Raw genomic sequence first — 25,338 nt, forward strand, 5'->3', positions numbered from 1 at the left:
AGGTGACCATCTGTCACTTGGCCTCCATAAATCAAGATCCCCATGATTTCCCAGGACTTCTTTCCACTCCTCCAAAATTTCTCCTTCACCTTAAAACCTAGCTAGTGTTAGCCTCTCTCTTGTCCATCTATCCCTTCCAGAGACTGGCTCAATTCTGTTCTCTCTTCAGAAACTAAATGGAACCAAATAAGTATAGCAATGGAGAATAAGAGGTGGTGTGTAAAAGCAGTTGTGAGGAACTTCTAAAGAAAAAAAATCATGGGGGTTTGCTGTTAAAGAACAACGGTCAGTAGATCAACAGATGAACATGGTGCTGAAGCCGTCAGAGTACTGAATAGCTGGGCAGGCAGTATGCTTTCCTTTATATTACAATGCTAGACCAATTCTAAGGAAGCAATTTTATTTTCCTCCTGAAAATATTTTGCTTGAAATCAATGAAAGATGATGATTGCAAGCAAATGCTCTCCATTTTCTAGAGGAAAAGAGCACCATTTCCCATCTATTCTGTTTTTAATGAAACAATCCTTTACTCACACAGCTAGATATAAACATTAACCACTGGAGTGAAGTAGTCAAAAGCATGGGTTTTGGAGCCAGACGACTCAGGTTCAAATGCTGTCATTTCCACTTACTATCTGACTTTGGGCAAGTTATTCAGCTGCTCTGTGTCCCATATCCCTCATTTGTAAAATAAAGATAATAATAATTTGAAACTATTACTGATATAAGAGGACTAAATGAATTAACTCCTTGAAGTGCTTAGGGTCAATGCCTTATACATGGGCAATATGGTTATTAAATGTTAGAAATCATCATTTTATATGTTACACTTTACAACTGTATGTCCAAATATAAAGGTACTCAGGGCATCTGGGTGGCTCAGTCAGTTAAGTGTCCAACTTCAGCTCAGATCATGATCTTGTGGTTCTGTGAGTTCGAGCCCCATGGCGGGCTCTGCACTGACAGCTCAGAGCCTAGAACCTGCTTTGGATTCTGTGTGTCCCTCTCTCTCTGCCCCTCCTCAACTCATACTCTATCTCTCTCTGTCTCTTAGAAATGAATAAATGTTAAAAGAAAAATTAACAAATATAAAGATACATATCTCATTCCTTCAATTATTCCTTCAATTAATCCTATGTTTATTTCTACACTTCAGTGAAAGTAATACACACTAAACATTTCCTGGAACACGTTAGCTTTTGCTGCAAGCCACTTATTCAACCAAAGTTCTTACAAGAGGATTCTGTCACCTTCCAGCAACTTTTCTTCAAACTCTAACCTTCTGTCTGGATTCTAGAAATTGAGTCCTGCCTACTTCAAAACTAATCAAAAATAAGATGTTGACTTCCTTCACTGATACTTAGCTAAGGACTAGGAAATCATATTGTATAGAATACCTACAATTCCTCACACATATTCTAGAAAGCAACATATATAATCTTCCAATTTTCAGGAAAGTCACTATTATCTAAATCTAAAAAAAAATTGGCTTCTTCTAAATCTCAAATTGTATCAACAGCTGTTTCTTTCCATTTTGGTAGACTACCTCAACATCCCAGATTTAGTTAGGATACACAATTAACAGCAAATCAAAATGGGGCAGAGACACACTCCAAAGGAACTGGCTTTTAAAAGTATAAACAGCTGTTGGGGCACCTTGGTGGCTCAGCTGGTTAAGTGCCCAACTCTGATCTCAGTTCAAGTCATAATCGCAGGATTGAGATGGAGCTCCACATCAGGCTCTGCACTGACCACGTGGAGCCTGCTTGAGATTCTCTCTCTCTCTCTCTCTCTCTGTCCATCTCCCGCTTGCTCTCTCTCTCTCAAAATAAACAAACAGCACTATATGATTTAAGTATAATGGCAAAAAATTGGAAAAAGTGAAGCATCTATTAATAAAAGAATAGTCCAATAAATTTTGATACATCCATATGATGGAATTAGTAAAATCAAAAACCTATCATTTATAATTATAAGTTATATTATAATTATAAATTATATAATTATATTATAACCTATTTGTTTAATCTAAAATGAACTTAATAAGTCACACAGGAGGAAATGCTTATAGTACTATAAGTGAATATTAAAGTTTGTATATATGTTTTTGCGAATTGTACGTGAAAAATCATTCTAAACTACAACTGTGCATAAAAGCATGCATTTACACAGAAAAAAACACACCAAAAAATGTAGGGACAAAACTCATCCACAATTCAGTAGTAATTGGTTATGGGCAGTATGATTACAGTGATCTGAACTTTCTCCTTTAAACTTTTTTGTATATTTATATATGGCTATCAGGTATTATTTTTATAATAAAAAAATGTTGAGGCAGCTCTAAAATTTTACCTTCTCTGAACAAAAAAACTAAGAAAGTGAGGGGAAATGGGTGTCTTTAGACATTCACTGATAAGAAAACTATTACTTATCTTCAATCAGAACAGTAATTCATGATTACTTGACAAATTTATAGGAACTTTTTGCCCTTTGAAGGCATAGCTATTTGAAATAATAATTAACATTAGCAATTTACATTATCATAGGATTAGTAACTAAACTGCTATCTTCCTGTCTGCACATTCCAAATTTGCCATTTAAATCGAAATTGAACTTGCAAAGTTTCCCCAAAGAAGAGGGTACTAAAAGTAGCTTGCTGCTAGACTTAGGAAACAAATTTTGTATTCATATTTATATTAGTTGTCATCAGTTGGATACAATTTTGAAGTTGCAGGGTAATCTCTTAACCCTATATTCCTATATCCACATTAAGAACAGCAGTGTTAACTAATAAACCTGGGCGGCAAAAAGAGTATGTGTGTATCTCCATGTTACTGTGCATCATATATTTAACATATTTTGATCTTGATTTAATGCTATTTGGTACCTAGGCTTTCTTTTCCCAGCTATCTTCTGCTTTCTTAAATAATACATGAGTCTGATGGAAGTTAGATTGAACACTTCTTTGGAAAAGCAATTTGATTTCAAATGAAATCATCTAATGTACTCAAAATATTTAATATAAAAAGAGAGAGCATCCCACCCCCTGTTCTAAACACAAGGCTCCTCAATTGGGAGAAGCATTTTATTATTCTTTAATATACATTTGGGGGTTTGTTTGCTAACGCAATTAATCTCTCCTAACTATAACTTACTTTTTCTACACTTTCAGCCGCTGTTTACATTTTAACAGGGCTGTGAGTTCTGCTGACACAGGATCAGTATTCCCTTAAGCATCTGGTCTTGACTCCTGGCTTTTGAGACATAAGTGAGATATAAGACTGTGTAAGGTATACAACCTGTTGATCTGATACACTTACATAGTACAATACGATGACCAATATTGCACTAGCTAACACCTCTATCATAGGACATAATTATCACTTCTTTCTGTGCTGAGAACATTTAAGATCTAGTCTCCCAGCAACTTTGACTGTATATAATGGAGTGATGTTGGGGAATGTTAGAAGGGAAGTTTTCTGAATTATTTGAGAAAACAAACAACAAAAAGCTAAAAGAAATCTACAGATCTATAGGTCACCCAGGAGTGTGTATGTATCAGCGGAGAGTGCGCTAGAGCCACAGTATTTTAAATCACACCTACTTACCGACTGCTTAAATTCATTTAATTGCAGTTGGAGACCCTGTGCTTTGTCAAGCTCCTTCTTCATTTCATTCACATTTCGTTTGAATTCTGTGACCTCCAAGCGCAGTGAACGGCGCTCCACTTCTGCCGCGTGCAATCTTTGTGTAAATCCAAATATCTGCTTCTGTAATGATGCTGTGCTTTTCTGTTGTTAATCAAGAACAATTTTACAGGCAGCAACTACAGGTTGACTAGTAAATCAAGAGCAATGGCCCTTTTACTAACTTAAATGTATCTTGGATTATACAGAAAACATTACTAGCTGTAAAGGAAACTTAGAGGCGAATGCTTTATTTTTTATGTGACCAATAATTTGGCTTATATGAAATGAACAACCAAAGAAAATAAATAATTTACAGGGCTAGGAAATGGAACTGACATTAGTTTATGTCTCATAGAATTCTGCTGCAGTCCACTTACAGAAAACAGTAAATTCACAACTCATGCCAGAACTTTTGTATTTCAATATTTAAGACACTTACTTGGAAGTCCTATTATGTATCGCATTACAAGACTACATGAGGTCTGGGGCACCTTAGTGACTCAGTCGGTTAAACATCCGACTCTTGATTTCAGCTCAGGTCATGATCTCACAGTGTGTGGGATCAAGCCCCATGTTAGGCTCTGCACCAACAGCACAGATTCTCCCTCTCCTCTCTCTCTGCCGCTCCTGCTGCTCATGCATGCTCTCTCTGTCTCTCCCTCTCTCTCTGTCTCTCTGTCTCTCTCTCTTTCACAAATAAACAAGATTACATGAAATCTAAAGGATATCTAGATACAGTCATGCACAACTAATTTAAACTACAAATAAGTGTGCTTCAAAATTAAATTTACAAGTCCCAACGTCACTACCTAATGAAATTGCATACATACCAAAATGGGCACATGACCACGTAGACCATACTTCAGGGCCAGTGTATTTACTTTATGAAGTCCACGAGCCAGCCTCTGAACCAGAGAATCCTTTTCTACATATGTAATACTCCTGCTACTATGCAACGGTATACTCTCCATGGCAAGACTAATTTTATCCATGAGTTTTGCAAAGGAATTTTTGGCTGCACCTATGAGTAAATGTCCACAAATTCTGGAATTTGGATCTTAAAAAAAAAGAGAAAAGAAGAGAAAAAAGACACAATGAAAATGTGAACTGTCTCTTGTTCATTTTACAATTCTGCCAATCACCACACAATTAAAATATTTCTCAATTATACAATCCCCATTTACCTGTAGTAATTCATTCAGAGTCCCCTCCCACATTAATTTTCACTATAAAAAAACAAATGCAAAAAATAGCTTACCTACTAAACAATTTAGCTCAAGAAAATCTGCATGCATTTGCATTATATCATTTACACTAAACCACTATGACACTAAATATTCATCACCACTCTTTTCTTTATTTTAAAACCTAACATAAATTCATTTTCTATTTACAACTACTGAAGCTTGTTACCTTAATGTCATACTATTTATATTCTCAGACAAGAAAATACAATTTGCCTTATTCCAAGGCAATTAAAATTTTACAACAACAATTACTTATTTCCCCACAGGATTTCGGTAATCATCCCTCTCACATAATGGACTTAAGGTCCCAGCATATCCAACATGGCCTGCTTACTGCTGGATTCATCAGGTCTGTAATTAATAATTGTGTTTAATGTTGATAAATAAAATTGTCAGTGCACTGTCTACTAATTGGTATTCCAGATAATGGTTAATAGGTTTATTTACGCCTTAATAAAAGTCGTGTAATTTAGTTTTCCCTCTGCTAGGCAGGTCTTAATCTGTCATTACTTGTTTTATGATACTATCCATGTAAAATGACAAGCATGGAGAGATTATTTAAATTCAGTAGTAGACTATTCTACATTTCAGGAGTCTCTGCTGTTGGAATTAATTTAAATCATGTCTTTATATCATAAGCACAAAATGTATATTTGGTCAGTTTTATCCAATAGAAAAAATGCTTAATAATCCTAAGAATACATGTGGTTCAACACTGAAGACCAACACTGGCTGAGAAGGCGATCAATCAGTGGTTTTCTAAGTCATTAAGAACAATATCACAGAGGCCCTGTGTTCACAAACGTGAGGCTTGCTTTATTCTTCAGGAGACAAAAGGAAAGAAAACTTTTTAAATGATACAGCAGTCAGATTTCGGAAACCACGCTGCCTAGAAGTTATACATAAAATAAAAATTGTAAATTGGATAAAAGCATAATATCCTCCATGCAGAATTTATTTCTCTTAGTTACCGATGCACGGACGTCGAAGAACATAAGGTGATGTAGTTTAATTCTATAAACCTCTCATAAGCATCCTAAGAATCCCACTGACAGAGGCATCTGAAGTATAATTAAAATACGCAGTTCCTTTGCTAACAATCAACTGTTTAAATAAGTCATGAATAAAAAAAGAATTTCTAGCGTCATAAACCAATTAACATAGAATACAGCACACAGACTTAAAAGAATTGCTAAACTATTGTTTCATAAGTTGCTGTTGGACATATAAACAGTAAAACTTATTTTACCTATAACGTTGATCATAATACATCATTTCAGTGCCTAATATATGTATTCCCTGTTTCTCAACTGGCTTTGCAACTCCTTAACTCTGTCTCTTGTTATCTGAGTAAACTCTGTATTTGCAGTGTGCCAGTCTAGAATATATGGATATTGTGTATATGTTTGTTGGGTTATATTTTTTATTCTCATAGCAGCAGCAACAATGCTGAATGCAAGAATGCGTTCAATAATACCAATAAAAATTAATTAATATTCGCTTTAATGGTAGGTCAAAAGCTATTCTTTTTAAGGAAACAAGACAAAACTTCATCATTTTAGGAAATTTTCAGGTTTATCAAAGTAATAAAATTTTCACAAAGAGCTTTTAAAGGCAAAACCAACTACAATTAAATTTTAATGAATAGTGGTTTTGTACTATATCATAGAAATGTGTTTGTGTAGATACTAACCACTCTGAAAGGTAAAATTAAGTGACAATATAATTCTCCAAGGCATTCTTCTGAATTTTTAAGAACTGGGAAAGAGCCATACACTCTAGTTCCTCACTGCTGACTCTCACGGAATTACAGAAAGAGCACTCACTAAATAATTTATGGTTTGATGAGTAAGAAGTGTGTTTGTGACATACTTCACATTATACAGTATAGAGTACAATTAACTCATTAAATAAGTGAAGAATCAAAAAAATCCTCTTGTGACATAGCTGTAGTTATTTGTATAATGATACAGAAATAAGAGACAAAAATAAGGTCACTAAAATTTCTCATGTCTAAACTTGTCTAAACTGTTTAAATGTTTGTTACATTTAACAAATTCTTGTTTATGTAAAATTCATTTGTTAATCACTTTGCCTCTCTTTAATAGCATGTGTCTTTTGAGAAAGAAGAGGACTCTATTGGACTTTTTCCAGTAGCAAAGGCAAAATCTTTAAAACAAATTCATAAAGGTTTTAATCTTTAAAACAGATTCATAAAGAACTGTGCTTTTTTAAAGTTTATTTATTAAGAGAGGAGAGAGACAGAGCACACGAGCAGGGAGGGGCAGAGAGAGAGGGTGAAGAGAGAAAATCCCAAGCAGGCTCCGCACTGCCAGCACAGAGCCTGATGTGAGGCTCAAACTCACGAAACATGAGATCATGACCTGTGTGTGTGTGTGTGTGTGTGTGTGTGTGTTTGTGTGTGTGTGTGTCTAAAATAAACATTAAAACATTATTTTAAAATAAACATATATATAGGTAGGCTTCTCTCAAAACAAAACAAAGCAAAAACAAACAAACAAACAAAAAACCACTAGGATTCTCTAGGAAGAAGAAAACCAGGGGCGCCTGGGTAGCTTAGTCGGTTAAGCGTCCGACTTTCTCTTAGTTCATGATCTCGTGGTTCGTGGGTTCGAGCCCCGCATCGGGCTCTGTGCTGACAGCCAGCTCAGAGCCTGGAGCCTGTTTCAGTCTGTGTCTCCCTCTCTCTCTCTGACCCTCCCCTGCTCACGCTGTCTCTCTCTCCTAGAAATAAATAAAAATATTTAAAAAAAAGAAAAAAGAAGAAGAAGAAAACCAGAGAGAGAAGCAAACCAAGAAACAGACTCTTAACTCTAAAGAACAAACTGATGGGGGTGCCTGGGTGTCTTACTAGGTTGAGAGCATCCAACTCTTGATTTAGGCTCAGGTCATGATCTCAGTGACACTGACAGTGCAGAGCCTGCTTGGGATTCTCTCCCTGTCTCTGTGCCCTTTCCCCTGCTCTTGCTCTCTTTCGGCCTCTCTCTCTAAAACAAATAAACTTTAAAAACAACAACAACAAAAAGAACAAACCCATGGTTACTGAAGGGGAGGTGGGCAGGGGAATGGACTAGATGGGTGATGAGTGATGGGTATTCAGGAGGGCACTTGTGATGGGCACTGGGTGTTGCATGGAGGTGTTGAATCACTAAATTCTACACCTGAAGTGAGTATTACACTGCATGTTAACTAACTAGAATTTAAATTAAAACTAGGAAAGAAAAAAAAAGCACCAGAATTCTCCAAAGCTTTTCATTTTATTTTTCAAAATTTTATTTAAATTCCAGTATTTCTAGACTTACTGTGACAAGTTTTTTATCCTAAAGTCAGTGAGTTCATCTCTGGCTTAGTCTTAGTCAATATATTCAATACAACTTACATCTTAAAGAAAAAGCATTGTGAATCTGTAACTCAAATTTGATGCTATGAATTTGAAAGTTCTAAGAGTACATCTTAAAAGTTCTTCTCACAGGGAAAAAAATATTTGTGACTAGGTATGGTAACAACTGTTATCTAGGGGCACCTGGATGGCATACAACTCTTGGTTTCGGCTCAGGTCATGAGCTCATGGGGGTGAGATGGAGTCTCGCGTCAGGCCCCACACTGACAGCGCAGAGACTGCTCAGAATCCTGTCTCTCCCTCTCTCTCTGCCCCTTCCCTGCTCATGTTCCCTGTCTCTCTCCCAAAAAATAAAATGAATAAACTTTTAAAAAATTTTTTAATGTTAACTAGACCTGCTATACTGATTATTTAGCAATAAATATCAATGCTGGATCATTATGTTATGCACCTGAAATTAATATAACATTATGTGTCAATTATACCTCATTTTTTAAAAAAAATTTTATGTTTTTTATTTATTTCTGAGAGAGAGAGAGAGAGAGAGACATGAACAGGGGAGGGTCAGAGAGAGAGGGAGATACAGAATCTGAAACAGGCTTTAGGCTCTGAGCTAGCTGTCCACACAGAGCCCAACGCAGGGCTTGAACCCATGAACAGTGAGATCATGACCTGAGCCGAAATCGGACACTTAACCAACTGAGCCACGCAGGCGCCACTATACCTTATTTTATTTTAAGTGGCTGGCATATGGGGCACCTGGGTGGCTCAGTCGGTTAAGCATCTGACTTCAGCTTGGGTCATGATCTCGCAGTTCGTGAGTTCAAGCCCCGCATCGGGCTTCAGCTTGGGTCATGATCTCGCAGTTCGTGAGTTCAAGCCCCGCATTGGGCTCTGTATTGACCGCTCAGAGCTTGAAGCCTGCTTCAGATTCTGTGTCATCCACTCTCTCTGCCCCTCTCCTGCTCATGCTCTGTCTGTCTGTCTCTCTCTCTCTCTCTCTCAAAAGTAAATAATTTTTTTTAATTTTAACTAAATAAAAAGTGACTGGCATATAATAGATGCTTAATAAATACTTGAATGAGGAGCGCCTGGGTGGCTTAGTTGGTTGGGCGTCCGCCTTTCGCTTAGGTCATGATCTCGCGGTTCATGGGTTCGAGCCCTGCATTGGGCTCTGTGCTGACTGCCAGCTCAGAGCCTGGAGCCTGTTTCAGTCTGTGACTCCCTATCTCTCTGACCCTCCCCTGTTCACGCTGTCTCTCTCTCTCTCTCCTAGAAATAAATAAAACAAACAACAACAAAAAATACTTGAATGAATGAAAAGAAACTAAAGCTATGAAGATAGAAGAAACTTAAGTAACTTTGTTTTAGGAGGTGTTTCCCCCCAGTTTTATTGAGAAATAATTAACACACATTACTGTATAAGCTTAAGACATACAACATGATGGCCTGGTTTACATATATTGTGAATAACTACCACAATAGATTTGGCTATCATCCATCATTTCATATAGATACAATAAAAAGAAAAGAAAGAAGAAAAAAGAAAAATGTTCTCCTTGTAAGAATGAGAACCCTTAGGATTTACTCTCTTAACACATTTCCTATACATCGTAGAGTCATGTTCACTGTAATCACCATGCTATACATCACATCCATAGGACTTATTTATCTTATAACTGTAAATTTGTATGTTTAACCACCTTCCTCTAATTCCCCCTCACCCTACCTTCCACCTCTGGTGACCACAAGTCTTATTTCTTTCTCTTTGAATTTGGTGTTTGGTTTTGGTGAGGGGGTTTTCAGACATAAGAGAGATCGTACAGTATCTGCCTTTCTCTATCCTATTTCCTTTAGCATAACACCTTCAAGGTCCCTCCACATTGCTGAAAATGGTAGGATATCTTCATTTTTTATGGCTGAATAATATTATATATTTACCACAATTTCTTTATCCACTCAGCTGTCAATGGACACTTAGATGTTTATATATATTGGCTATTGTAAATAACACTGCTATGAACTTGCAGGTGGGTGGCAAATACCTTTTCAAGTTAATGTTTTCATTTCCTTTGGATATGTTCCCAGAAGTGAAATAGTTGGGGGCGCTTGGGTGACTCAGTTGGCTGAGTGTCCAACTCTTGGTTTCAGCTCAGGTCATGAGCTCATGGTTCATGGGTTCAAGCCCCATGTCAGGCCCCATGCAGCATGGATCCTGCTTGGGATTCTTTCCCTGCCCATCTCTCTCTCTATCTCAAAATAAATAAATAATCTTTAAAAAAAAAAAAAAAAAAAGGAAGTTAAATTGCTGGATCATATGGTTGCTCTACTTTTAGTTTTTTGAGGATCCACTATATTGTTTTCCATAGTGGCTGTATCGATTTACAATCACAAAACAGTGCACAAGGGTTCAACTTTCTCTACCTCCACACCAGCATTTGTTATCTCTTGTCTGTCTGTCTCTCTCTCTCTAACCATATATATTTAAGTAATCTCTACACCCAACATGGGGCTTGAACTCACAACCTTGAGATAAGAGTCACATGTTCTTCTGACTAAGCCAGTCAGGCTCCCCAATGATAGTCATTTTAACAGGCATAAAATGATATCTCATTGTGGTTTTGACTTGCATTTCCCTAATGACTATTGATATTGAGCATCTTTTCATGTACCCGTTGACCTCTGGTATATCTTATTTGGAAAAATGTCTATGTGGGGCCTTTGCCCATTTTTTTAATTGGGTTATTTGGGGGCTTTGCTATTGAATGATATCCATTCTTTATATATTTTAGATATTAATCCTTTATCAGATATATGGTTTGCAAATATTTTTCCCACTCTGTAAGTGGTCTTTTCACATTGTTGATCATTTCTTTTGCTGTACAAAAGCCTTTTTAGTTTAATGTAGTCCCGCTTCTTAATTTTTTTATTTTGTTGATCGGGCGTTAGGTGTTGTATCCAGAGAATCATTACCAAGACTCATGTCAAGGAGCCTTGTCTTCTTCTAGGAGTTTCATAGTTTCGGGTCTTATATTTAAGTCTTTAATCCCTTTCAAGTTAATATTTCTGAGTGGTGTAAGATAATGGTATAGTTTCACTCTTTTACATGTGAATATCTAATTATACCAGCACCATTATTGAAGAGACTGTCTTCTCTCTGTTGAGTATTCTTGGCTCCCTTGTCAGGTATCAGGTGACCATGCATGCTTGGGCTTTCAGTTTATGCTTTTGGCTCTAGATTCTATTCTATTGGTTTATTGGTCCATTTTTATGCCAGCACCATACATCTTTATTACTATAACTTTACAGTATAACTTGAAGTCAGGAAGTTATGATGCCTCCTGCTTTGTTCTTTCTCAGATTTCTTTGGCTCTTTGGAGTATTTTGTGGCTATAAATTTTGGCTTTTTCTACTTCAACGAAAAAAAAGCCACTGGAAACTTGATAGGGATTACACTGAATCTGTTGATGATTTTTGGTAGTATGGATATTTCAACAATATTAATTCTTCTAACTCATGAACACAGGATACCTTTCCATTTATTTGTGTCTTCTTTGATTTTTTTCATCAATAACTTATAGTTCTCAGATTAGAGACCTTCCCTTCCTTGGTTAAAATTATTCCCAAACATTTTATTGTTTTTGATACTATTGTATACAGAATCAATTTCATTATTTCTTTTTCAGGAAATTCATTAGTAGTGTCAGGAACTCCTTTGAAAGAGTTCTGAAGTGTTTCCAGGTGTTTGCAGATTGCTCTTTCAAAGAAATAGCAGAGAATTTTGTTATCTGGGGAATACCATAAAAAATATAAGCATGAAGAATATAGAAGCTCACTTGAATGGATAAACATCTACTAGGTGCAAAGCTGTTCTGACACTTACCAGAAAAATTGCACCAGCATCCATGCATACACAGAAGATGATTACATGTCATGTATGTGATGGGTCTTGTGATTACTGATTAGCAAAGATGAGCATAAACTATATCTGGAGATAGTTACAACAACTGTATTACAATAGGAAAACAGCAGTGATTTCTATCAGTAACAAAGTCATTATGCTGCTAATATTACTATGGCCTGTCATTAACACTCATAATTGAAGGAAATGTCAAAGTTGGTTAGTGGTTAGTGAAACATAATTTTTTCATCCAAATCCACAGATGCACCCCTACCTCTGCTCCCAAATTCTGTCCATGGACCCGTCTGAGAAGGGTTCTGTGAGTCCAAGGTTAAGAGACCTCTTATCTAAGGAATATATTACCCAATTATAAGTCTGTGTCAGCTTAAATAATAAGAAAGCTGCATACTCCATTCAGGGAACCATAATAAAACACTATGCTCTCAGTTTTTACAAAGGTGAATATTAGAAATGCTGACCAAAAAAACTCCTGCATCTTCTATGGAGTAGCTTTTAGAGATAGAAACTGTGATGTTATTCAATATTTCCAATATGATAATCCATGTAATAAGTTCCTACTAAGGTTTAGCAGCAAAAATAGTTTTTTCCATACGTTTGGAGACAGAGAGCATCTCACATTTGGGGAACAGCAAGCAATTCAGTTTAGCTAAACTGTAGGTTTATTAATGAGAGTACTGGGAAGTGAGGCTATACAAATAGATGAGAATCAGAATAAGAAGTGTCTTGTATACCTTGCCAAAGAGTTAATTCATACAATAAGAAATGAGGAATAATGCTGTTGCTGATATTGAAGCCAAAGATATGCAATAGATCAAGCACTGTTTATATGCATTAACTCATTTAACCTTTACAACAGCAAATGAGATGGCACTAATATTACAGCCATTGAAAATAAGAAAAAAAGAACAATGAAAAATGGTTACAAAATGACCCAGTCATACTGAAACACATACAAAATAACTTGAAAGAAGTACACAATATTGATCATATTCCTAAAGATATTACAAAGAAATTTATATTGAAATCCTCATACTCTTCAATGTTTTATAAATGTTCTACAATACACTCATGCTACTTGCTACTTCCTTCAAATTATTTCTTTGCTAAATATGAGATAGATGGAAGATGATATAGATTGATGATAGATAGATAGATGATAAAACGGCAGTGTTAAGTGTCTAAGAATGGACACCCATTTTTTAGAGCAAAAAAAAATATGCAGCTAAAACAATAGCAATGAGGCTAGCATAAAAAGTGGACTAGTAAAACATGTAGTCTATAAGAGCATAGGAGTAGGAATAAGTTAGGGTGATTCCCAGGTTTCTCTTTTGTTGTTGTTGTTTATTTATTTATTTTGAGAGAGACAGAGACAATGTGAACAGGGGAGGAGCAGAGCTAGAGGGAAAGAGAGCGAACCCCCAAGTAGCCTCCACACCATCAATGCAGAGCCTGACGTGGGGCTCGAACCCATGAAACCATGAGATCACGACCTGAGCTGAAACCGACAGTCAGATGCTTAACTGACTAAGCCACCCAGGCACCTTGACTCCCAGGTTTCTATTTTAATTACTGCTTCAAGATGCCTATACCAACTACAAACACAGAAAATTTAGGAGGTTTCAGAACAAAGAAGATGATTAAAATTTCAACATGCTGAGTTTGAGGTGTGTCTAGGATCCTCACAGAAAGCTAGATACACAGGGTTTAAATTCAGGCATGACGGGGGGTAGCCTCTAAAACCTCAGAATTTCTGCAGTGGGTAGAGTGTTTTTGATATTCATGGTGGGCCCACAGGACCACACTTCACAGTTCATATTAATGGGCTGACTCATGGTGGGCATCTCATATTTTATGCTACAAGATGACTAAAGGTAAGGACTGGTCATGTCAGAAAGACCAACAATGTGATTAGAGGTTGGGGCTTTGAGCCAATGTGACATCAACTCAACCTCCAAAGAGGGGAAGGGAGCTGGACACCAGTTCAGCAACATAGCCAACAAAACAAGTAATCATGTTCATATACTAAAGCCTCAATAGAGATTCTGGACACTGAAGCTCCAGTGAGCTTCCTGGGTTGGTAATACTCCATATGTATTGTCATAAATTGATGGCAGGAGGTTACCTTGTCCTAAGGATAATGGAAGATTGATGCCTGGAATCCTAGAATTTACCCCCTGCATCCCTTCCTTTGGGTCTAAATTGTTTCCATTGGCTATAATAAAACTATAAAACTAAACTCACTTTCTCGAGTTCTATGAGTCATTCTAGCAAATTATGGACCTGAGAGAATTCAAAGGAGCTCCTTAACTCATAATCAGCTGGCCTGAAGTGAAAGCAGCCCCGGGAATTCCTAAACTTGTAGGTAGGGTTGGAAGTGAGGACAATGTGGACCTCTGCCTGTGCAATTTATCTGGACGCTTTTGCATTGTATGACTCCATTTTTATGAAATGCTTGAAAAGACAAAATTACAGTGACAGAAAAGAGACCCATAGTTATCTTCAGCTAGGACCATGTAGGGGTGACTTCAAAAAAGGTGAAGAAAATGCTCTATGTATTTTATGGTATGCATTCTAGCATATACATTTTTAATCCATTCCATTTTATAGCTAAATGAGTAAATTTTATTATACATAAATTTTATCCCAATATGTTTGACTTAAAAAGAAGAGATAGAGTTCTATGTCTGATATTATTGAGAATGTCATGCACTCTATCACAAAGTCCCTTTTGATTAAGAGCTACAGGACAAACTCCTATCTAATCTTAGTCCAAGGACACTTTTATTTCTCCTAAATTTCTGGGTTTTCTTTAATAACATCACTGGCAAGTGAATCCTGAGACCCGAATTTGAACACAACTATGTAGGCCAACATAACTGGCCTTTTCGACACTATTCCTGGTTGATATTTGCTTCCACTCTCTCTGACTCAAGTTTTAATGGATATCATACAGTCATATTTTACAAACATCTATAAACTGGCATAATTTTCTTCTAGAACAACGTGAAGGTAAAATAATATTTCTAAATGCATATCTAATATTTTATTATAGATCTGAGAGGAAATTTTTCCCTCCATTCTTTTACAAAAATCTGAAAAACTAATTATGTTGATTTGTTGGATAGCATCTGGATTTGCAACCTACCCTTCTCCCATCCAAGTACTAACCAGGCCTGACCCTGCTTAGCTTCCGAGATCAGATGAGATCGGGCGCGTTCAGGGTGGTATGGACGTAGACTGCAATCTACCCTTCTAAGAAAAGGTTTCAGGCTCTTAGAAGTTTCCTGCAAACTACCTATAAATTGCAAAATATGCTGAAGCCTTACCTATATGTCTTTAAATAATTTTGATTTTGTATACTGCTTTAACACTATTAACAAATACACCCTATGAAAGTTGTGACACTAGAATTTTATAGCCATCAGAACTCTTAATGAGAAACTATCCATTCAAATATTATTCTTAAAAATTATGATAGGCAAGTAAATTTTAATTTGACAAGCAAAATATCTGTCCACTGTAAAATTTTTTCAACTTTCCTATACACCTGAAATTTTGGATAATAAAATGTTTGAAAAAAAAATATGGGAACATGCAAAGGTACTACTAAAAAAGAAAATCACAATATTGGAAGAAAATTCAATAAATTGAATGTGGGCCTCAAAACAGACACTTGTAGGTGAAAAGTGATGCATGATACATGTGTGTACTTGTTCCAGTTTCAGATATAAGTTGAAGTTGTGTAAATAACAAAGCCCTCTAAGTTACTTCCGATCAAACTTTACTGTACATATAAGTCATCTGAGGACCTTATTAAAATGTAGATTCTGACTGAATAGTTCTGGAGTAGAGTCTGAGACAATGCATTTCTTTTTGTTGTTGTTATTCTGAGATTCGGCATTTCTAACCCACTCCACATTAATGCTGATGTCACTGGTCCACAGACCACATTTGAAGCAGGAATGCTCTTTTTATTATTTTTTAGGCATCAATAAAACCTTAGTTTTAAAATATATACAGAATAACCACTTATTAACATAAATATCTTTACTTTGCTTTGAACCTCCTAAGTGTGAAACCTCAGTGTTATGCCAAATACTACCCAGATTTCTGAGTTTTGCCTGAAAGAGTTGCTATGACCTCTACGAAGTTAACTCAAAGTAACAATGAAAGAAACTCCTGAGTAGTCATAACAGGGGCATGTATACTGGGGTCATCTATTTTGGGATAATTATGATTCAACTATAGAGGAAATGTGTCACAAAATGTATGAACTTGCTATTCATATCCATCTACTATTTATTCAGATATAATTCCAGGCAAATCAGCACATTTGCTTCTATCTTTGGAAATTCAGACTAGACCAGACATATGAAATGTTCAGCTATCTAAAGAGTTCTTCAGTCCATTCCCATAATGATTGATATCCCAGCTCTTCGGTGGAAGTAACGTTCTCCCCTGTTTGAGGTAAATGATCTCTTGCAGGCACACCATTTGGATACCTCGAAGAGGTAATTTATCTCAAGTGGGCAAACACTTTAATGAAAGCAAGAAGGTTGCCACCTGTCCAGTATTTACAAAGGCAACATAGAAACTGGGGTCTCTGCCCACTGCCTGTAAATACATCCTCAAAGTTAAGAAGGTAGCAGGAGCAGCCACCATTAGCACTTTCTGAGCAGTAAATTCAAGCTTATATCTCTTGAACTTCGTGTTTCATGAAAGGCATAAGATAATATACCAGTTAGTGTGAGGTATCAGAACACAGAAAACAGGTAAAACAATAAACATTTGTTGGACAATTATATATACAAGAAACTTGGCTGTGAAGGTTACATTCACATCTAATAACCATAACCGAGGAATTCCTCTTAGCCTGATTCTACAGATGAAAATGAAGCTGAAAGGGATCAAGTACCTTTCCCAATGTCACATACAAAGCTAAGCAGTGGGACCCAGATTCAAATCTAGAGCGCAAGTTCTTAATTCACACTCTACTATGTACCCAATGAGTTTAATTTTCCCTCTTGGATAATTTTAAATTGTTCTCTCCTATATAATTAATAGTATGTATATAATTCAGAACTTAAAAAGAGAGGTACCCAAAAAGAGTATTTTTAAAAAGAAAAATTTACTGACTTTTTTCTACCTTATACAAGAAGCAATGCAGTCACTATTTAATACATTTAAAAGCTACTACTTGATATTGACATACAGTACCAGTTTTCCTGAGGCTTAAAAAAAAAGCGACAGCTATGCCATCAATTTGTAGCCTTGACATGTAAAATGATTTGAATTTTCAGCAAGTTCTTCAAACAAGAAAATGAAAGAAGGGAGTAACAGAAAAGAAAAAATGTGGCTCAGTGAAATTTCATTTCAAGATTTTCAGATTGTTTCCTTAATAAACTTTCCCAAGATCTTGCCATTTAAATATCCCACTTGGTTGAAAGAATTAAGATACTATTCATAATACTGGGTTATCCATGAGACAATGAATCAACTATAAATCAAAACTGAACTAATATTCTTGATGCCTGTCCTATGATGAAAAGTCCTATTATGAACTGGTTAAACAAATTATGAGATGCTGAAATGAAAAATATCACCCAAACATTAAAAATCATTCTTCAGGGACACCTGGCTGGCTCAATTGCTTAAGCATCCGACTTCGGCTCTGGTCAGGATCTCATGGTCCGTGAGTTCAAGCTCACACTGGGCTCTCTGCTGACAGCTCAGAGCCTGCTTCAGATTCTGTGTCTCCCTCCCTATCTCTCTCTCTCTGCACCTCCCCTGCTTGCGCTCTGCCTCTCTCTCTCTCAAAAATAAATAAACATTAATATATATATATACATATATACACATATATATATAATCATTCCCTAGAAGAATACTAATAGAAATGGAGAAAATCCTTCAAAGGTATGACTTTTTTAAAAGCTAACGCTGTGATAGCATACCATAAGTGAAACACGGCATCATTTCTGTGATTATCCTGCCAAAAATGCATAAACTGAATCTAATTATGAGGAAATGTCAAACAGATCAAAATTGAACAACCTGTAATCTTCAAGATTATGATGATCAAGGAAAGATTGAGGAACTTTTCCACACTGAGGGAGATTAAAGAAACATGACTTAATGCAACACATAATTCTAAACCAGATCCTTTTGCTCAAAAAGACATGGCTGGGACAACTAGGGAAAGTTGAAGGGGGACAGAATGGTTTCCTGATGTTGATCACAGCCCTCTGGTTATGTAGAAGAATATCTTGCCTGAAATACATACTGAAATATGAGAAAGTAATGGCCATCACGTCAGCTACTTGCTTTCAATCATTGAGCAAAAAGAGTCTCTACTGTGTATTTGCAACTATTATGTGAGATTGAAACTATTTCAAAATCATTTTTAAGTTCATTTATTTATTTAAGAGCGAGAGAGAGAGAGAGAGAGAGAGGAGGTAGGGGCAGATAGAGAGAGGGAGGGAGAGAGAATCCCAAGCAGGCTCCACATTGTCAGCGCAGAGCCTGACATGGTGCTCAAACTCACAAACCATGAGATCATGACCTGAGCAGAAATCAAGAGTCTGACATGTAACTGACTGAACCACCTGGGTGCTCCTTAAAATAATTTTTAAATGCAAATACAAAACAGTATGTAGCCTATGGTAACATTTATATCCTTTGTTAGCCTGTTAGGAGATGGATGAGTGGGTGGTAAGAAGGAAGAAGGGAGGGTAAGAAGAAGAAATAAAGGGTGGGCAGATAGAAAGATGGGGAGGCATCGAGGAATAAAACAGATTGGAAGAACACATAGCAATAGAAAATAATTAGTAGTTTAAAAAATGCATATAGGCAGAAGAGTATAATACATTCAAGACCATAATACACTACTTTCATGATGAGATGGGTTGTAAGGAAACAGTTTTTTTTAGCGCCCACTATATGCTAGGTACATGTACAAAATGCTCAACAAGTGTTATCTCATTAAATCCTCATAAAAGCCAAGGAGGTAGTATTGTTTCCACTTTTAGGTAAAGAGTCTGAGCCCAGTAACGTAAAGTAACTTGCCCAATTTCACACAACTAATAACTAGCAGAGCTGGAAACAAAATCAAATCTGCCTTGTACAAAGCTCATACTCTTTCTGCTATATGATAATGCTTATCATATATTTACGTTATTCACACCCTTAAATTATAATCTCAACATGAATACATAAGCTGGTATAGCTTTACATTTATTATCCTACTATCTGTTAATAACCACTCATGTACTTGAAATGTCTGAAAATATTGTCTCATCCTTTCTGCTAAAATATGAGGAAATTTCTACTACTAGGATACCCATAAAATACATTACCTGGAAAAGGTAATATATTAACCGGCCATCATGTTTTGAATGAATTGCTCTACACGCCCAGTTTGTCAAGTCATCTCTGCAAAAGGTACATGTTAATCATCTTTGTACTAGTCCAATAACAACTCAATTATTTACCTGCCCAATCATATTCTTCCCTATACTCTTCAGGACTTTAATACATCAATTATTCTCCCCCTCTAAGCAACTATCACTTACTCTTCCCTAATTTACTTAGTGTTCTTTAGCCAACAACATTTAAAGCCTTCCCTAAAAATAAGTTTCCCTGAACTTGCTATTTTCTCAAACCATTAGAGGTACAACCAGATTCTAACAAGGCAACTCTGTTCCTCGTGGTAGACAAGCATTTAAAGACACACCACTCGGGGCGCCTGGGTGGCTTAGTCGGTTAAGCGTCCGACTTTCACTTAGGTCATGATCTCGCGGTTCGTGGGTTCGAGCCCCGCGTCGGGCTCTGTGCTGACTGCCAGCTCAGAGCCTGGAGCCTGTTTCAGAGTCTGTCACTCCCTCGCTCTCTGACCCTCCCCTGCTCACGCTGTCTCTCTCTCTCTCTCTCTTTCCTAGAAATAAATAAAAAAACATTAAAAAATAAAATAAAATAAAATAAAGACACACCACTCTTGGTCTACCTTCTACATGATAAGTCTTACCTACACATATTTTTATCAGCGTCTCAAATAATCATTGTGTCAATATCTTAACTTTAAAATATTGTAAAGCACTTTTGGAAAATGTGTTCCACGAGATCACTGACTAATTTTAGAAAGCCTCTATAATCTGATCCCGTGCCAATGTTCCACCTTTCCTCCCACGATGCTCCAAAATAGTTATAATAGAAAATACATTTTAGTAATCAGCATGTATAAGCCAGATCTGCTAGGCTTATACCTGAGCCGAAGTCGGATGCTTAACTGACTGAGCCACCCAAGCGCCTCAGTGCCAGCATTCTTAAAATACATTTTATTTAGACTTTTATTTCAGACTTCAAACCCAGTACACTGAGGTTTTGCCAAAATATTAGAGATGAATAATGCTTACCAACATCAACGGGCCACAACCTAAAAATAGTCTTTGCACCATAAGTTTCCCACTATAAGAACATAGATTTAGTTAACAGAAATCACAATAAGTGATCTATATGTATATAGCAGAGTTGTCTAAAGAATTAAACTACATATCAAATTATTACTTCATTAATGCTTACTTACAACATTCCACTTAGCAGGCAAGTATTACCAAATCCATTATATTATCTTTATTATTAAAGTGTCTGAAATGGCCATAATTAGTCCAAGGACATAGCTTAACTAGTAGGTAAGTGTATGTTATTCTTGAGAAATTTGTTTCACTGAACTTTTCAAACAAACATATCCTGCAAGTTGAGTCATGAAAAAATAAACCGAATTTTATTTACTTATTTATTTATAATGTTTACTTATTTTTGAGAGAGAGAAACAGAATACAAGCAGGGGAGCAGAAGAGAGAGAGACACACAGAATCTGAAATAGCCTCCAGGCTCAAGTTGTCAGCACAGAGCCCTATGCGGGGCTTGAACTCTGGAACAGCAAGATCATGACCTGGGCCAAAGTCAAACGCTTAACCAACTGAGACACCTAGATGCCCCAATAAACAGAATTTTAGACCTTTGGAAATCACTAATTATAGGCGGTTTCACACCTGGTGGAAGAAACAGACTACTCAAATTAACTCTACTGAAAATGAATTAGGAAAAATAAAAACATATCACCAAACAAGAAAAGTTTTTTACTGCTACAGATATTCTTCAAACATCTAAAATGTGTAGCTAGAACAGAAATGAAGGAAGACTAAAACATTTGCAAGAACATTCCCAGTATTAATTTTAAAAAAAAGTTAATGATGTGATTTCTTTTGGAAAATCAGATCATAAAAGGAGAAAAAATAAGGTGGATACATTCAGCAAGCAATGTCATTTAATTTCCCCATAAATTCAGACAATATTACCCACCAAAATTTACATTAATTCTCTGCATCCTTAAATAGAGATTTAATAATCTCTCTGTACCTGAATGAAGAAAGATGAAAACAAATGTACTTATTTTCTTCCTAGATGGTTTACTAGAATTTGAACCATAAAGTATTTCTAGATATTTGCAAGGACCTAAAAGAGGGAATCATACCTGTTTTACCAATGACTTCCTGTAACTCGGCCATAGAAGTGATGACTGCAGCCAGAAGGTCGGAACTGGTTAGCCAACTGAGCGCTTGCAAACAACGTAACTGCTCCTTCTGTTGCCCTGCAAGAAGAGAAGAAAAATCCATTATGCGATGCTACAAACTTTGAAAATCCATGTCTAAAATTCATAGCAATGTTTGGCTATTTAAGAAATAGACCAAAACTTGTAGGGAGAACTTTGCCTAGTGTGGAACAGTCTACAAGAAATGCTAGATTTGACTGACAACTTATATATATATATATATATATATATATATATATATATATATATATATAAAGTGATATCAAAAAAAAGAGAAGAAAATGTTTCTTTAGTTCTACTTACACTTCATAGCTTGATTTTTTTTTTATTTAAAAATTTTTTAATTTTTACTTTTTAGAGCGAGAGACAAAGACAGAGCATGAGCGAGGGAGGGGCAGAAAGAGAGGGAGCCACAGAATCCGAAGCAGGCTCCAGGTTCTGAGCTAGTAGCACAGAGCCCGAAGCAGGGCCCAAACTCCCGAACCACAAGTTCATGGCCTGAGCCGAAGGTGGACACTTAACCAACTAAGCCACCCAGGTCTTCCCTTAATAGCTCGATTTTTAAAGGTTAAAAATTGAAATCACTATTTCCTCAGAATACTCAAGCTTTTAAAAAAAAGTTAACTGGAAAATTTACATTTGTCTCATTTCCCCTCAATTCCTCAATAGATTTTTAACTCTGATCATTTTATACTGACTTATAGAAAGCAAAAATAAATTATACTATTAATTTTAAATAAGACAGAGTCTCTGGATTGACTTAACTCAAAAATCACTATATAAACTCTCCACTTTACTGTTAAAAGAGCATTCAAATATAATAAAGCTAAATATATACACATGGGGCGCCTGGGTGGCTTAGTCGGTTAAGCGTCCGACTTTCACTTAGGTCATGATTTCGCGGTTCGTGGGTTCGAGCCCCGCGTCGGGCTCTGTGCTGACTGCCAGCTCAGAGCCTGGAGCCTGTTTCAGTCTGTGNGTAGCAAAGTTCTTTATAATGTTGGTGAGTCATTCATGGCCCTTTTTATGTCATGAGAATTAACACCTGGGTTATAAAGTTAATCATATTTTATCACTTCAGCATTTTGGAGAACATCATTTGACACAGAACATTAAAAAATCCCTGACAAGGGGCGCCTGGGTGGCTTAGTCGGTTAAGCATCCGACTTTTGCTTAGGTCATGATCTCACGGTTCGTGGGTTCGGGCCCCGCGTCGGGCTCTGTGCTGACTGCCAGCTCAGAGCCTGGAGCCTGTTTCAGTCTGTGACTCCCTCTCTCTCTTACCCTCCCCTGTTCACGCTGTCTCTCTCTCTCTCTCTCTGCTAGAAATAAATAAAACATTAAAAAAAATAAATATATACACATAATAAAACTAGACAAAGTTGAAATTATATTTGCCACTTTCTTCAAATTTTAATGTTTATAACAAAAAAATCAAAACCTACTTTATACATAAATATACATTTACCGATACCCACACACATATCTACATATACATGAGACTATGTTACATGATTTGACATATTAAGTGATTTTTTAAGTTTTTACATAATGGCTAAGCCTGGTCACATTATATGTCCTTACACTCAACTTAGATTTTAAGAAGCTTAAATTATCTTACTTGGAAATTTTTGCTTGTCTTTGGGCTCTCCCGTACACACTAACATGCCTATGCCTTCTTTGAAGCTTTCCATCCAGGTAAAAAGAGAGGCACACGATTGGCCCAAAATCTTAAGCCTATTTGCTGCCAGAATTACAATCACACCTTTCCGGAAAACACGTATCAGTCCTCTGAATGGCTTTTTCTTCAGCTTCGCTTCCTCTTGCTTCTTTTCCTCTACAGTTGACAAAGCCTGGGCCAGAGTTCTAACTTCCAGTTTAAACAACTCAAAGGTGTTGACTTGCTCCTGAAGAAAATCTCTCTGCGTAGATAAGGCACATGACCGGCTGTAGAGAGGATATAAGGCACCAGCCATCAGCGCACAGGCTGCCAGCAATGATGTTTGTTCCCTCTGAGTCTGTGATAAGGCACTTTTGAAGCGTGAATTTTCCAGAACCAACTGTTCATGTGACTTCTCAATACGGTTCAACTTTTCCATATTTTTTTCAGCAATTTCTTGAAATTTCTAAAATAGAAGTCAAATAAAATATTTTAAACAACTAGGTATTGGGGCACCTGGGCGGCTCAGTCAGTTGAGCATCCGACTTCAGCTCCGGTTATGACCTCACGGTTTGTGGGTTCGAGCCCCGCATCAGGCTCTGTGCTGACAGCTAGCTCACAGCCTGGAGCCTGTTTCAGATTCTGTGTCTCCCTCTCTCTCTGACCTTCCCCTGCTCAAGCTGTCTCTCTCAGAAATAAATAAAAAACCTTAAAAAGAAACAAACAACTAGGCATTTTATTACTTCCTCTTTATAGAAAGAAAACAAACTTTTGCTGACAACTAATTCTTCAAAAACCTGTGTTCTACATATCCAAAAATATGTATGACAGAGCAACAGCTTAGATCTAAATGTGCATGTTGATTAAAAAAAAATTTTTTTTAACATTTATTTATGTTTGAGAGAAAGACAGAGTGTGAACAGGGATGAAATGGGATGGGAGTGGGGGTCGGGGAAGGGGGTGATGGGCAGGGAGGAGGGCACTTGTGGGAATGAGCACTGTGGGTTATATGGAAACCAACTTGACAATAAACTATTTAAAAAAAAAAGCACTTCATGAATTTCCCATATACCTATGCATAATTACACATATTAAGGAAGAAAAATTTCTCCTCTTCCATTCCTCACTTCTATTTCCTGCTTTTAAACAAATTACATCACCAGTAGAGGTTTTCCTATATGTAAAAAGACTTTACTTTTTGCAGAATAAGCAAAGGGTTAAATCAACAATATAGTAAATAGCACTTAACTGTCTGCCATTTACTAGGTGAGGAGGGACGGATTCTCAGGTTAAACTGTCATATCAGCTCTTTCTTACTAACTTCCTGAGACACTACATTGAACAAAGGACAGCTCCAGTGGTGGGAGGAAATAACTAACTGTAAGCTGGGCCTCAGCATCTCTCTGATCTTTTTTCCCTCATCAAGGAGTTTGCAATCCAAAACAATTTGGAACACATGGAAATTTTAACTACAGACAACATGTTTTAATTGCTAGAAAATAAAATAGTTTTCTATGAAATCTCATTCCTGATCATTAAGGAACTGCTGAGGTAAATGTCAGAAGATAACAGATCCCAATTTCCTTTACTGATCCATTTATCATTCAAAGAACATTAATTGATTAGTCACTAAATTCCATGTGCTAGGAAAACAGACAAGCACATCAATTATTGTGGTGTAATGCTACAATCAAACTATGCCGCACTGCCAGAGGTGCCCAAAAGGGAGTTTGCACAAAATGATGTTGAAAGGCCTTTGAAGGGATAAGGACAAAGGACAAGTGGTGGTGAGGCATGTAATAGAAAGTATAAAAAAAAAAATAGAGATAAGGTGTGGCTTCATAGCTAC

At 36.6% G+C, this 25,338-nt stretch overlaps 1 protein-coding gene across 1 annotated transcript in view; it reads right to left on the reverse strand.

Annotated features, from left to right (window-relative positions):
• CCDC171 (coiled-coil domain containing 171) overlaps positions 1 to 25,338 on the reverse strand; it is a 293,576-nt gene that overhangs the window by 140,576 nt on the left and 127,662 nt on the right. The window contains exons 17-20 of the mRNA XM_039240931.1: positions 23,451 to 23,955; positions 21,752 to 21,868; positions 4,520 to 4,746; positions 3,609 to 3,791 (exon numbers count right to left, since the gene is read on the reverse strand). Coding sequence (XP_039096862.1) covers positions 3,609 to 3,791; positions 4,520 to 4,746; positions 21,752 to 21,868; positions 23,451 to 23,955 — 1,032 coding nt within the window. The remainder of the gene's footprint in view (positions 1 to 3,608; positions 3,792 to 4,519; positions 4,747 to 21,751; positions 21,869 to 23,450; positions 23,956 to 25,338) is intronic.

This window comes from Hyaena hyaena, unplaced genomic scaffold, assembly GCF_003009895.1.
Source record: "Hyaena hyaena isolate Hyena2069 unplaced genomic scaffold, ASM300989v1 scaffold_185, whole genome shotgun sequence".
NCBI classification, from domain to species: domain Eukaryota; kingdom Metazoa; phylum Chordata; class Mammalia; order Carnivora; family Hyaenidae; genus Hyaena; species Hyaena hyaena.